The 16,176-nt window shown below is 43.8% G+C and overlaps 1 protein-coding gene across 1 annotated transcript; it reads left to right on the forward strand.

Annotated features, from left to right (window-relative positions):
- Window positions 1-6,206: 6,206 nt before the first annotated feature.
- On the forward strand, window positions 6,207-14,408 carry PANX3 (pannexin 3). Its single transcript, XM_040255715.1, has 4 exons — window positions 6,207-6,533; window positions 7,492-7,634; window positions 10,789-11,003; window positions 13,265-14,408. Exons 1-4 carry the CDS (start codon window positions 6,353-6,355, stop codon window positions 13,902-13,904), a joined length of 1,179 nt encoding a protein of 392 aa, XP_040111649.1. The 5' UTR covers window positions 6,207-6,352; the 3' UTR covers window positions 13,905-14,408.
- The last annotated feature ends 1,768 nt before the right edge of the window (window positions 14,409-16,176 follow it).

Below are 16,176 nucleotides of genomic sequence, written 5' to 3' on the forward strand. Positions count from 1 at the left end.
CAAAGCACTAGCCAGATCTGAGGCTAAATGCAGCAGGAGGCTAAGGAGCTAAACAGAAATCCTCTGAAAAGAAAAATAGGCCCTCTTCACAGTCTTTCAGAACTTAAGGAGACAAAGACTCAACTGTGCTGTGTGTGCTGTGCTTAGTCACTGAGCCGTGTCCGACTCTTTGTGACCCCCTGGACTGTAGCCCACCAGGCTCCTCTGTCCATGAGGATTCTCCAGGCAAGAATACTGGAGTGGGTTGCCATGCCCTCCTCCAGGGTATCTTCCCAACCCAGGAATCAAACCCAGGTCTCCTGCATTGCAGGCAAATTCTTTACCATCTGAGCCACAGGCTCAGTCAAAATCCTAGAACAATCAGACTCTAGGAATAGGAAAAACTAAATGTACGCTGACTCTCACTAAACTCCAGCATAGACCTAACTCACCTCAGACCCTGATGGGATTCAGGGGTCAGCTCCTCTCCCTGTACACCTAATAGAAGAAAGGGGGACCATCTTTGGGGAAAGACAGCATCACCCAGAGCATCTCTGGTTCTTACAGTCCTTTAGCCCTGGTGTTCACCACACAGTGCAAATTCCAAACAGTAATCTTTGCAAAAAGTAGATAATAGGAGCAGATCTATGGGTTACTTCAATCCTGGAGTTAGCAATAAGGATTTTAAAATAACTCTAATTAACATGATTAAGAAAATGGAAATTCCCCGGCAGTCCAGTGGTTAGGACTCTGTGCTTCACTGCCGAGGGCCCAGGTTCAATCCCTGGTCAGGGAACTATGATCCCATAAACCATGTGGTGTGGCAATTAATTAATTAATTTGAAAGAAAACAGAAGATTAATGAGTTAGATGAAAGTGTGGAGATTTTCATCAGAAAACCAGGGCCTCTAAAAAAGAAAAAGAGGGAATTTTCTGGAGTGATGATATCCTAGTCCCGATGAAATATGGATTACACAGGTGTTTGCATCTGTCAGAATCTATGTATGCATACTTCAGTTTTGTGCATTTCATTGCACATAACTATTACCTTAAGAGAAATAAACTGTAAGCAAATATTGAAGTTAGTGATGTGCATGTTGAAGCATTTAGGGTGAAGTATATCACCCTAATATTTGCAATTTACTTTGAAGTGAATCCAAAAAAAGTTAAATGGTTTATGGATGGATAGAGGAATGGAAGGGCTTCCCTGGTGGTTCAGATGATACAGAATCTGCCTGCAAGGTAGGAGAGCCAGGTTTGATCCCTGGGTCGGGAAGATCCCCTGGAGAAGGAAACGGCAACCCACTCCAGTATTCTTGCTTAGAGAATCCCATGGACAAAGGAGCCTGGCGGACTACAGTTCATTGGGTCACAAAGAGTCAGGCATGACTGAATGACTAACACTTCAGAGGAGTAGATAGATAACTAACAAAGCAGGCCAAGTAAAATGTTATTGGTAGAATTAACTATTACAGATGTTCATGGGGAAATTCTTTCAACTTTGCTATATTTTTAAGATTTTTTTCCAAAATAAGATAGTAATACAGTATGACAAGAAAATATTGTGAATAATGGTACACAAGTAAATTTGACAATTTGGATGACAAAATTTGACAATTTGGACTAAAAAAAAATTTCCTCAGGAATCATGGCCTAAAATATTCCACAGATCCTTTGCCACTCCCTTCAAAATGTGGAGCCCAATTCCCATCACCTTTAACGTGTTGGATTTCATGACTTCCTTTTATTAATAGGAAAAAAATGGAAATATAAACCCAACTTCAGAGGTTAGGTCATTAAAGGCACGGTAGCTCCCTCTTCGCTCTCTCTCTGTGAGAGGTTGGGAAGCAGGGAGAGGTCTGCCTGTTGAGAAACTAAGGCCTCCTGCCAACACCCAACAAGGAACTGAGACTCCCAGAAGGTAAAAATATAACAAACATCTGATGATGGTCTCATATACGGAATGTAAAAAGAAATTCTCAAATAAATATTCAAAAATATATACAGCCGAAGAGAAAAAAAAAAAAAAGGCTTAAGCATACACTTCAGAAAAGAAAATTTCCAAATAGTCAAAGTGACTAATTTCATTCATCATCAGAGAGATACAAGATAAACCCCAATTCAGTGTTATTACACATCTTCCAAAATGGCCAAACATTTTTGATTGCAAAAACATAAGGATATGTAGCAAATAGGACTGGACTTTCATCCAACTATTGATAAAAATGTAAATAAAAGCAATCATTTGAAAACAAATATATGCAAAGGATTGTGACCCAGAAATTCCAATATACCAGTTCTCATCGGTACAGAAATGCATACATATATTCCCCACAAGACACCAAGAATTAGAATGTTTACAGTAGCATTATTTTATAAGAACCCGAAATGAGAAACTCAAATGTCCATTGAGCAGTGAATGAACAAACAAGTTGTTGTATTTCTGTGCAATAAAGAGGAATGGGAATCTGACACATACAATAACGTGGATGAATCTCAGAAATACGTTGAGCAGAGAATCCAGACACACACAAAAATACATATGATTCCACTTACACAGAGCATAAAATCAGGCAATAAAATGGATTCTCCTAGATATCATGTAAAGCAATAGAGGCAAAACACAGAAACATATACACCCATGATTCCATTTCTATAAAACTTAAGGAAGGCAAAATTAATCTATGCTATTAGAAATTGGGATAATGGTTGCTGCTACTGCTGTTAAGTTACTTCAGTCGTGTCCAACTCTGCGACCCCATAGACGGCAGCCCACCAGGCTCCCCCATCCCTGGTATTCTCCAGGCAAGAACACTGGAGTGGGTTGCCATTTCCTTCTCCAAAGCATGAAAATGAAAAAGTCAAAGTGAAGTCGCTAATGTCGTGTCTGACTCTTAGCGACTCCATGGACTGCAGCCTACCAGGCTTCTCCATCCATGGAATTTTCCAGGCAAGAGTACTGGAGTTTCAGCTATAAGTTTATATAAAGGCGGGCAAGTTCCCCATAACCCGGAATCCGAATTCGACAGTAACCTGTGATTCCCAAAAATCCTCTCAATTGTCTTAAAGTTATAGGTAGGGGATGATTTAGTATAGGCTTAATTTTCTCAGGGCCTATGGCCCTAGTCCCTTCTGATATGATTAGGCCAAGATATCTAACTGATTGTTGACAAAGCTGAGCCTTTTCTCTTGATGCCTTGTAACCACAGCCTGCCAGAAAGTTTAAGAAATCTTCTAAGGCTCGCGAACAAGCTTTCTCTGTCTCAGCACAGAGCAAAATATCATCTACATATTGTAACACCACCGCTTCAGAGCTATTAAAGCTTTGTAGATCTCACGACAAACTTTGTCCAAATAAGTGAGGACTGTCACGAAATCCCTGGGGATAATGGTTACCTCTTGGGAAATGATGGTTATTGGAAAGGAGCACAAAGGTGGCTTTTGGGGTGTTAACTGAGGTTCTATTTCTTGATCAGATGAAAATATATAGGATATGTATATATTAATATATATTCTATATGCCATTGAAATGTAAACTATTTTTAAATTTATTTATTGTTAATTGAAGGATAATTACATTACAGTATTGCATTGATTTCTACCAAACATCAACATGAATCAGCCATAGGTTTACCCATGTCCCCTCCCACTTGAACACCCCTCCCACATCCTTCCCCATATCACCCCTCTAGACTGTTACTGAGCTCTGGTTTGAGTTTCCTGAGTCATACAGCAAATTCCCATTGGCTATCTATTTTTGAAATGTAAAGTATTTTTAAAAGGCAAAAGAAAATGCATGCATACAAATCAATAAGGTTTGGCAAAAATACATTTGGCAAAAACACATAGTGTGGCTATTAGGAACAAAAATAAAGGACCCTTTTTCTAGCTCCTAGGTCGGGATCCGTAGTTAGTACACACAGGGCAGCTCTGAATCAGAGTTGGCCTCTAGCCTGGGGATGGAGAGAGGTAATGCCAGCCTACATGCCATGTATCTGAAAAATCAGAAGTTATAAATCAAGTTAGCAAACTTAAATAAAATATGCTCTATCTGCCTACCTTGACACACACACACACAGCCCTTCATAATGATCAGGAATGTCAGATTCAAATTGAGAATCCTCAAACTGCCCAGGTCCCTGGGAATATCATGGCGGTCCAGTGCTTAGGACTCTGTGCTTCCACTGCAGGGGGCCTGGGTTCGATCCCTGCTTAGGGAACTAGAATCCCACAAGCCTCATAGCACAGCCAAAGGAAAAAAACAAAATTACATAAGCAATCTCTCAGGTCCCATCTCCCCCACCCAACTAAGTCCCACATTGCAAGAAGCCTCACAGTTGCACATGTAGACACACCCAGGACTTCTAAATTCTGTCCACATACCCTCAGTGAAGGGGTGCACGCCAGCAGCATAATGGTGTACCTGAGGAAAAGGCCTGCACGAGCCCAGGAGGCAGACGGGGGTCATCAGAGCAGGGAATGACAGCACCCCAGGTGTGAGAAGGATGGTCTAGAGCAGATGCATGGGCTCTGAACAGGCACATCCCCGTGGCCTCACGCACTCCTTGCCTTGTGGGAAGGCCACAGCCAAAGGGGACCAGCCTGAAAGCCAAGGTCAAAGCCTCTCTTGCCAAGTCTAAGGGCGGTACTAGAGAGATTACTGTTGAGTCCTGCCCCAAAGGCCACAGGTGTGAGGCTTTATATCAAGGCCACGGAAGCAGAGCCCAGAACGAAGGTCACCTCTGAAGCTGACTGAGCCCCTTTGTAACCTTGTCAAAAGCCCCTGATCATCACTAACAAGCTTCCTGACTCCCAATTAGGCAAAGATGCCCACTCCAGTAAACACCCTATAGTGCCCCAACCAATCACCTAGCACCAACCTTCCAGCAGGAATTTTCTTTGTCTTGAAGCTATAAAAATTGGCTATTAACCCATGAAAACTGTCAGCTTTCCCCAGTCTGTCAGGAGGTCTGCCCAGTGTGCTCACAGTGCCCACTTTATCTTTGCTCTTTTTTCTTAATAACCTCAATCCCTTCTGAAATGCTGTGTCTGGAAATTCTTTTCCAACCCGCGCTCAGACTGCCTCAACAATTACCATAGGCCCTAGTGTTCGCTTTCCCAACTACCCATCCAACCCCACCAAATTAAAATAAGAGTTGGACTTCCCTGGTGGTCCAGTAGTTAAGAATCTGCCTGCCCATGCAGGGGACATGGGTTCGATCCCTGGTCCAGGAAGATCCCACATGCCACAGGGCAACTACTGAAGCCCATGCCCCTAGACCCTGTGCTCCGCAACAAGAGAGGCCACCGCGAGGGGAAGCCGAAGCACCACAACTAGAGCCGCCCCTCCTCGCCAGAACTAGAGAAAACCCCACACACAACAACAAAGACCCAGCGCAGCTAAATAAATTTTAAATAAATAAATAAAACGTTGACATTTGCACCACACTTTACAGTTTACAATCCATCTTCCCATACAATACTCTTCATCAATTTTACAGTTTTTCGCAACCAATATAGTACCTTTTGATAGATGAGACTACTGAGCCAAAAGTGATTCCTGCAGTCACTCAATAAAAATTTTAAAAAAAGAACAGTCCTGCTGCGTGTCCAGTGAAGACTTTGCCTCCAGATTTCACAAATTGTGTTCTCTCTGCACGTCAACACTCCCACTCTTCCCTCAGCTTTCTAGAGAACTAATGGGAGCTTTTAAAAAAAGATGTAAACATAAGGAAATTGTAAATACGTGGTTGAAACATTTTAGAAACAGACCAGAGGCAGGGCAGGGGACGTAATGCCAAAAACAGATCCATTTCTGGGAAAGAGCCTGGGCCCGAAGCAAAAATCACTGCTGGGACAAATACTATGTAGGAGCCGCAACCCTAGCAGAGTCCTGGGGGCTCCATTCCCACCCCAAACCACGAAATGAGGGCCTTCCACACATTTAAGCAATCTCCACCCAGATTCCACACAAATTACACGGGGGGGCCTGCTGGACAGCCCTCCTCCTCTCCCCCACCCCACCAAAAATACTTGATTAATGAGAGGGCAGCTTAAAGCCACGGGACTGCATCTGCCTTCGACGGTCCAGAGGGCAGCCTGGCACCAGCCCCAGCCGACACCCGACCCTCCTCCAGTAACGACACACTGGGCGATGTCTCCCTCTAATTACCAGGTGCCTGGCTCAGGGCCTGGCCAGTTATTTAGAGAACCAGTGCCCGCTCCTCACACAGATACTCGTGAGGCCCAGGCTGCAGGCGCCGTCTGCTGAAAGCCGGCTCCCTGAAGCTGCCACCTACCGGGACTCCACTCTCCGGGACCCCACTCTCCAGGACCCCCTTCTGCCGGCCTTGGGCCCAAGCTCGACAGCAGCATGTCGCTCGCACACACAGCTGCAGAGTACATGCTCTCAGATGCCCTACTGCCCGACCGCAAGGGCCCCCGCCTCAAAGGACTGCGCCTGGAGCTTCCCCTGGACCGAATGGTCAAGTTCGTAGCCGTGGGCTTCCCCCTGCTGCTGGTGTCACTGGCCTTTGCCCAGGAGTTCTCCTCCGGTAAGTGGCTTCCAAGCCCCAGTAGGCCTTGAAGCAAGACAGCCCCCACCCTGTCCAGATCGCATGACTCGGGCGGAGCATCACCCAAAAGGCAGATTATGCATCTGTTTAGGATGCCAGCAGAGCTGAGATGCAGAAAAACTTTGAAAGTCATTTCCAAAATTTTGCAATAAAAAATAGCCTTAATTCCAGTATGCTTGAAATCATCACGACAATGAGTTTTATTTTTATTTTCATGTGAACAAAAGACATTAGAGTGGTATCATCTTTCCAGGACCTCTAAAGGTTTTAATTAGCCAAGCTTTAGATAAATCTCTTATCTTCTTGGGGCCTTTTCTTACTCGCCACCTCCTGGATTATTGACTTGAGAACACGTTAAGTGCCTGGCAGAGCCTGACAGCATCACAGGTGCTCAATAAATCCACTCTTTCATCTTCAAGAACCCCTGCCCTGTGCACAAACACTAACAAATACATATACCTAGTGGTCCAGGTGCTAGGTTAACTCAGCAAATCTGCCACCTCCATTAAAGACGTGAGCTTTCTCAGAATCGGGATTTGTTTTCTTAATATTTGTTTATTTATTTGGCTGTGCCAGGTCTTAGTTGCAGCATGTGAGATCTAATTCCCTGACCAGGGATTGAACCCGGGCCCCCTGTTTAGGGAGCATAGAGTCTTAGCCGCAGGGCCACCAGGGGAGTCCCTCAGGTTTGGGATTTCTGGCTCTCTTTTCTGGTTGTGTAGTGAGCTCCCTACCTTTCCCAGGGAGATTTGTCAGCCTCCCACTACTTCTTCATTCACCCAGAAAGCTAGGGCCTGGGAAGAAGACAGGGCCTGACAGATACAGAGATGGTCAGAGTTCTGGAAGTGACCCCTGGAAAGCTCTTAACTGATTGTCCCCCAGCTCCCTGTTCCTCCACCCCTACTCAGGGCTGCCTCAAGCTTTGTTCCTGTTTCAGGGTCTCCCATCAGCTGCTTTTGTCCCAGTAACTTCAGCATCCGGCAGGCTGCCTACGTGGACAGTTCTTGTTGGGACTCCCTGGTTCACCACGAACAGGATGAGTCTGGTCAGTCCAAGACGAAATCCCTCTGGCCTCACAAGGTAAAGTGGCTGGGGCTCTACCAGCTGGGTGGAAGGGGAGGAACTGAGTCATTAAGTTCTCTCCTTGCCTGCCCCTGCCATTTAATTTTGATCATTGACTTTCATGTTTCAGGCATTCTTCAAATATCTGGTCATATATTTGCTCACACGCTTCTATCTGACTGCCTTGGGTTGAAGCAATCAGTTTAAAGGGATTCCTATGGGCCATTTCATTAGGAAAACCTAACATTTCCAAAGAATAAACCATAAGGGTGGTTGGCTGAGGGCATCATGTTTCAGAAAGGGCCTGTGGATCTGTTTTCTCAGTATTCCTGTTTCCAGCTCCACTTGCATCCCCAGTTTCAGACATATCTGGTATCTCCCATTCCTGAGCCTTTCTGCTTCTGTGTGTGGGGAAAAGCAGCTTGTGGCCCCTACCTCAACACCGCATCCTCTCTGCAGGCTGGTACCCTCTATTACATAACTGCTTCCCAGGTTTCAACACTCTGTCACTCTTGTCGCCTCTCCTATTTTCCTTGTCCTTATAGGATTATGAGGGGATCCCTTTATTGTCATTCTAGTGAGGTTTCATGAGGGAGCAGAAGTAATATGTATGTACAATTTACAGTTTTAAACAGAGGCCACTCATAGCTTTTTCTAGTTATAACAATTTACAGCTTATGATAGTTATAACAATTTACAATGCCACATTTATGCAAAATGCCACAGTTCTAGGACCCAGACAAAACCAGAGATTTTACCAGGGGGGAAAGATGGGGGGAAGGGATAGTTTAAGAGCGACGTGTACACACTGCTATATTTAAAATGGATAACCAACCAGGACCTACTGTATAGCACAGGGAACTCTGCTCAATGTTATGTGGCAGCCTGGATAGAAGAGGAGTTTAGGAGAGAATGGATACATGTATGCGTATGGCTGAGTCCCTTTGCTGTCCACCTGAAACCATCATGACATTGTTAATTGGCTATACTCCAATATAAAATAAAAAGTTTAATAAAAAAAAAGAGACTTCATAGAAAGAGTTTATGAGGTGTCTGTCTCTGGAAGTGTTCAAGCAGGATCTAGACAGTAACAAGTTCAAAGTACTGCAGCGGGGATTTACATGTCAGAAAAGAATCAAATTGTCAATCATGAAATGTCCTGAGAGCTCTTTAAGCCCATATTCTCTGGCTCCACTTTAAACCTATTGAAACAGAAGCTCTAGGGTGAAGAGTTCATTTTCAAGAAATATAATTTCTTAGACAGGAGTGAAAATGTTCCCATTTTCTCTCATGGCCTAATATGACTTCCCTAGCCTGTCTCTCACTTAGTTCAGAAACACACACACACAACCAAGTATGCACCCTCCCTCTTTTTCTTCAAACTATAGTTTGGAGAAGCTACAGTCAAGTATTTTTTAAAGGTGTGTGTTATTTGCTGTCATGTCCAACAGCTTATAACCTCATGGACTGTAGCCCACCAGGCTCCTTCCGTCCATGGGATTTCCCAGGCAAGAATAATGGAGTGGGTAGCTGTTCCCTTCTCCAGGGCATCTTCCCGACCCGGCGATTGAACCCACATCTCCTGCTCTGCAGGCAGATTCTTTACCATCTGAGCCACCTGAGAAGCCCATTTATTAAGGGATTAAACTCCAAAATCAAATTGCCTGGATCTAAATCCTGCTCACTCACCGACTAGACACATAACCCTGTGGGGGTTTCTCAACATTTTCATGCTTCAATTTCTTTGTCTATAAAATAGAAATACTGATAGTACCTGACCCTGAATGAAAAATGCATATTCAGTAACCAGCACACATCCTTAACCAAGTCTCTGTAAGAGTTTTTACTATGTGCAAAACAGTAGGCCGTATGAGAAATAGATGGGGAAACAGTGGAAACAGTGGCAGACTTTATTTTGGGGGGCTCCAAAATCACTGCAGATGGTGATTGCAGCCATGAAATTAAAAGACGCTTACTCCTTGGAAGGAAAGTTATGACCTTTGCTGACTAAGGTCCGTCTGGTCAAGGCTATGGTTTTTCCAGTGGTCATGTATGGATGTGAGAGTTGGACTGTGAAGAAGGCTGAGCGCCAAAGAATTGATGCTTTTGAACAGTGGTGTTGGAGAAGACTCTTGAGAGTCCCTTGGACTGCAAGGAGATCCAACCAGTCCATTCTAAAGGAGATCAGTCCTGGGTGTTCTTTGGAAGGACTGATGCTAAAGCTGAAACCCCAATACTTTGGCCACCTCATGCGAAGAGTTGGCTCATTGGAAAAGACCCTGATGCTGAGAGGGATTGGGGGCAGGAGGAGAAGGGGACGACAGAGGATGAGATGGCTGGATGGCATCACTGACTCGATGGACATGGGTTTGGGTAAACTCCGGGAGTTGGTGATGGACAGGGAGGACTGGTGTGCTGCAATTCATGGAGTCACAAAGAGTCGGACACGACTGAGCAACTGAACTGAACTGAACTGAACTTGTTAAGTGTGGTGAGTGTGAAAAGGAACCATAAGGAAAAATCCTTCATCTCAGGGGGCAAACATTATAATGAAGAGCACCAAATTTATACACACCTCTACATCAGCTTCCACACACAGAGACCAGACAGAGCACACAAGGAATCCAAGACAGTGCCTGATGTGTAGTTTGGTCTCACTAAGAATCCAGAGAGGAGAAAAAGCCACTGCATATGGGGGTGGGGGGAGCAGGGGGGAGGGGAGGGGTGGTGGGCAGACTACATGGAGGAAATGGGGCTCTGACTTCCTCTCTGGAGAGTCAAAATAAAAGCCATATCAGGGCCCCTGGCAGCATTTTGAAGGCTAGTGAACTCTGGATGTCTAATGTTAAGAATCTGGAGTGGTCAGAGCAAGAAAAGTGGAAGACTGAGAATGAGGTGCTCTCCCCTAGACTGCCATGACGACCGTGGCCATGACCTCTAGGTGGTTACCCAGGATAACATGCATGGGCGGTGGGAACAGGCAGCTAGTGCTCTTTCTCTTCCCTTCCTCCCTTCCTTCCCGTCTCTGTCTGTCTGTCTCCCTGTGTCTCTCTACCTTCCCCTTCTGAGGCAGGAATCAGCGAATGAGATCCCTCCCTCAGCACTCTCTCTGCAAGGCTGCAAGGTCTGGGCAACCCTGAGCTGCCCTCCTCAGCTTTCTCTTCCCCTGCAGGCCCTCCCCTACTCACTGCTGGCCCTGGCCGTGGCCATGTACCTGCCGGTTCTGCTGTGGCAGTATGCAGCCGTGCCTGCCCTCACCTCGGACCTGCTGTTCATCATTAGCGAGCTGGACAAGTCCTACAACCGCGCCATCCGCCTGGTGCAGCACATGCTGAAGATCCGACAGGAGAGCTCGGACCCTGATGTGTTCTGGGATGAGCTGGAGAAGTGAGTTGTCTCCTCCACTCCTTTCCAAAAGACTCCGTCAAGCACTAAAATGGTCCTTGCAGGGTAATCTTGAAACTCTCCTCCGTGCCATCCTTCTCTAGAATTCAAAGTGCTTAACACATCACCTCATTAACACACTATCATCTCTGTACAGGGAGAGGGAAAAGGAGTGTGCCTCCAGTTTACAGGTGAACCCAAAGTGTCACAAAGGGGTTAACCTCTAAAAGACCACTTCTTAAAAAATCTCTACTGAGGTTTTTGAAATTATTTATTTTAGCTTTTGACTGCACAGCGAGCAGGCTTCTCATTGCAGTGGTTCTCGTTGTGGAGCACAGGCTCTAGGGTGGGCAAACGAGCTCAGTAGTTGTGGCACCAGGGCTTATTTGTCCCACGGCATGTGGAATCTTCCTGCACCAGGGATCAAGCCATGTCCCCTGCATTAGCAGATAGATTCTTAACCACTGGACTACTAGAGAAGTCCTGAAAGATCGCTTTTACAGAAACTTGAATGGCTTCTCCCAGGCCTGCAGAAAAAAAGATCCAAGTTCTCCCAAATATTTTTCCTAGGCCCTCCACACACTGTCATCAACTACTTTGTCAAGCTTCTCTCAAACTTCCAAGTAACAGAAACCTTCCATGCCCCCGGGCAGTCTCCTTCCTTTCTCCCAAAGAAGCCATTCATTCATTTAAGCACTCATCTGTCACACACAGCTCTGGGTGCTATGGAGATGTGTGTGTACATGTGTGTTGAGGGAGGAAGGGGTAATATCATATTGAGGAAGGGGTAATAAGCAGACAACGAATGAGCATAACACACAAATAAATTATATGGTAGAAGATAAGTGGAGAAAGAAAACTGAGCCAGGGTAAGGGACTCAGGAAAGCTGGGAGGTGGAGAGAGGCACAGTTTTAATTTGGGTGGCCAGGGCAGGCCCCCTCTAAGCATAGTTGAGCTAAGATTTGAAACCCTAGTTTGTGCACATTTCTATCCTCTGAAAAAAGCTCCTCCCGTGTCTATCTTTCTGAACCCTATCTACCTTTGGAAGACCAATCTAAAACAACATTCTCCTGAGATGTTTCTGAACACTCCAGCTCACACTGTGGACTGTCTCCTAACTTTTACAACTACTGTGGTTTGTATCCATCTTTTAGCAACAAGTCAAGCATTATTTTCATTTAATATTTGCATGTCTCCCCTGCCCTTTCCCTGAAAGCCAGACTGTAAGCTTCTTCAGAGCAGAGACTGGATTACATATACCAATAATACATAAATACTAAATACAACTCTCAACAAACACTTGTAAGCACACTTATTTTTATAAAATGAATGAACTGGCCTAAAAATCACACACAAAGTAAGCAGACTGAAAACCAGAACATGGTAATTTAGAATCCCAGTCCCATGCTAATTTAATAAATCAGTGCTTCCTAAGAATCCTGCTTCAACTTAGAGATTTAGTCTGCCCTGCTAGGCAGAAATCCAGAGTGATTGGTTATTTATTACTCACTGACCATTCGCTGGGTTTACTGCATTGCATTCATAACTTGGAGAACTAAGATACACTCACATACCTGTTTTTGGGGAGAGGACTGGTTATGCTCAAAAAAGACAGATGTTCCTGTGAGCCAAGAATACCATGCTGGATACACAGATTTTGTTACTTCCCCCACGCAGCTCTCAGGATATAGTTTCTTTGTTTTTAATTTTGTTTTAAATTTTATTTATTTGACTGTGCTGTGTCTTGGTTGTGGCATGTGGGATCTAGTTCCCCGACCAGGGATCAAACCCAGGATCCCTGTATTAGAAGCATGGAGTATTAACCACTGGGCAACCAGGGAAGTACATCAGGATATAGTTGATTTTTTTTTTTTTTTTTTTTTGGCTGTGCCAGGTCTTCGTTGCTGCATGAGCTTTTCTCTAGTTGTGACAAGCAGTGGCAACTCTCTAGTTGTGGTGCACAGGCCTCACTGCGGTGGGTTCTGTTGCTGTGGAGCACAGGCTCTAGGGAACATGGGCTTCAGCAGCTGCAACGCGTGGGTTCAGTAGTTGCAGCTCCCAGGCTCTAGAGCACAGGCTCAGTAGTTGTGGCACAGGGGCTTAGTTGTTCCTCGGCATGTGGGAGCTTCCTAAACCAGGGATTGAACTCATGTCTCTCCCATTGGCAGGTGGATTCTTTACCACTGAGCCACAAGGGAGGCCCCCTCAGGATATAGTTTTAAATGCTTCTTCCTAAACTTGGCCACTTTCTTCCCCTGCCCAGGGCTCGGAAAGAACGGTACTTTGAATTCCCTTTGCTGGAGCGGTACCTGGCCTGTAAGCAGCGCTCACACTCGCTAGTGGCCACCTACCTCCTGAGGAACGCCCTCTTGCTCCTCTTCACCTCCGCCACCTACCTGTACCTGGGCCACTTTCACCTGGACGTCTTCTTTCAAGAGGAATTCAGTTGTTCCATCAAGACAGGGCTGCTACATGATGAGACCCACATCCCTGACCTCATCACATGTAGGCTAACCTCTTTGTCTGTCTTCCAGATTGTCAGTCTCGCCAGCGTAGCCATCTACACCCTGTTGGTTCCAGTAATACTATACAACCTCATACGGCTCTGCCGGTGGGATAAACGGCTCCTCTCTATCTACGAGATGCTTCCAGCTTTTGATCTTCTCAGCAGAAAAATGCTGGGCTGTCCCATCAATGACCTCAATGTGATCCTTCTTTTCCTCCGAGCCAACATCTCTGAGCTCATCTCTTTTAGCTGGTTGAGTGTCCTTTGTGCGCTGAAGGACACAGCCACCCAGAAGCACAACATTGACACCGTGGTTGATTTCATGACTTTATTGGCTGGCTTAGAACCCTCAAAACCTAAACATCTCACCCACGGGATGTGTGATGAAAATCCATAGTTAAGAAACTGTGAAGCAAGAAGTCCTATGGAAAGTAAAAATCTCTCCCCTTTTTCACAAGCCTCATGCGCTAATACATAAAAACACCCACGTTAGGATTGCTAAGCTTGGATTTAGCTGAGTCGAACATCCTATATTATGTTATCCCAAAGATGAGAAGATAAAATCATCACATGGAAACAAACCTGAAAGTTGGAGCTGAAGAATAAGAAATCTATATATATTACATCTAGAGCATAACATGATGACAAGAAGAACACTGAAACTAGAAGTCTAGACATTGTAAAAAGGGAGAAAGTTCTATAGGCTATTCATGGAGGCAGGTTTTTCCCACTGTATTTACTCCATGACCTTTCTAGGATAAAGACTCAGTTTACCATGCTCTCCTTCAAAGTCTGCCCAGGGTTTCCTCCTTCAAGAAGCCATCCCCATCTCCACGCTCCTCCCCTGAGTGTTGCCATATCATCTGATACCTACCTCTGAGATAAAACTTATTACACTGTATTAATATAGCCCATATACTTGTCTTTTCCTCTTAAATAAGTTACCTAAAGGCTGTGTCATCATAGGCACTAATAAATAAATATTCTTCTGAATATATAGGGAACAAGAAGCTTTGGGAGGTGTTTTTGCTGTAGTCTGCCTGAAGTCAGGAAAAAAATTGAACAAGAGGACTCTGATGCTTTGGAAAGCATAAAAGCTACTAGAGAGTTCTATTCTTCTCCATCAGGAGAAATAATTGAAATGAATGAAGCTCTAGCAGAAAATCCAGGATGTATCAACAAATCTTGTTATGAAGATGGTTGACTGATCAAGATAACACTTGGTAACCCTTCAGAACTAGATGAACTAAAGAGCAAAGAAGCATGTGAGAAATACATAAGATCTATTGGACTACACAGTCCACAGGTCGCAAAGAGTCGGACACAACTGAGCAACTTTCACTTTCACTTTCATTTCGTTGAGGAGTGAAACTGGAACCCTTAAATAAACTAGTTTGAAACAAAAAAAAAAGTCAAACATGGAAATAAATAATTATGTAAAATTATTACACCACATCTGGAATATTAAGCAGACATCTAAAGTTACATTTATAAAGAAGTTATAATAACACTACAATATGACTATAACAGTGGTAAGTGAACAAAAGAGGAAATATTACAATCAGTATCATCTAACCTATGTAAATATCCATTAAAATATGAAACATACAAACTACTACATGTGAAACAGATAAGAACAAGGATATCCTGTATAACACAGGAAATCATGGCCATTATCTTGTAATAACTTTAAATGAAGTATAATCTGCAAAAATACTGAATCACTATGCTGTACACCTGAAACTAATATATTGTAAATCAACCATACTTCAATTTAAAAAAGTAAATGTGTTAAAAGTGATTCATTTCATGTGGCAGATGTATGAATTTTTTAAAATCTTTATATTTTCTGAATTTTGCATGAACTGTTTTATAAATCATAAGGAAGTATTTCTAATGAAAAATAAAATGTAAATGTAAATCCCACAGAAATCCATTGGCCAGAGCAGCTTGCAAACTAAGATAAATGACAGTACTTTCCCTCCCACTAGGTAGGATACATGTAATATATGCAGAGGAATAGTGAAAACAAAGTCAGATCACGAAGCCTGCAAGGACAAAACACAGGTGAACATCAAATAAATCAGGCGGTTAGCAAATAAGGGTTAAAAAAAGAAGAAAGAAAACTCTTCCTGTCAATTAGAACTACCTGTTTTCCTGTCAATTAGAACTACCTGTTTTCAGGTTCCAAGGTAAAGTGCCAATCTATAGTATGAAAGGCATGAGTATGGATAGTTGGTCAGCTGAAAGTATTCCTGGCAATTTCCAGACATGAATCTATAAGGCTGCCTTGAGTATGTTTGCAAAAGCACACTAGAAACATGAGGTCCAATCGGGCAGCTTACACTACAGATGGACATAAAGGATTCATAACCTTTCTCTCTGTGGGAAAGCCATTTTATCAGGACTCTTGCCACTATTCTTACAATTTCCAGAAATGAAATACCTGGATTTTTTTATTCTAAACCTCTTTTTTTTTTTTTAACTGATCATAAGTTTCTTAGTTAAGCTTCAGGTTTTTCTCCAGTAACTTACTGTTTTGACAGTGTACATATTTTTCTTAATTTCCATACACAATTCTAGAAGTCTAAATTTTGAGTATAAACAACAGTAATTAGGTATCAGTACAGAATTTTCAGTTTATAACTCTCTTTCACCTCATCATTCTA

Source organism: Oryx dammah, unplaced genomic scaffold (assembly GCF_014754425.2).
Source record: "Oryx dammah isolate SB20612 unplaced genomic scaffold, SCBI_Odam_1.1 HiC_scaffold_15, whole genome shotgun sequence".
NCBI lineage: Eukaryota > Metazoa > Chordata > Mammalia > Artiodactyla > Bovidae > Oryx > Oryx dammah.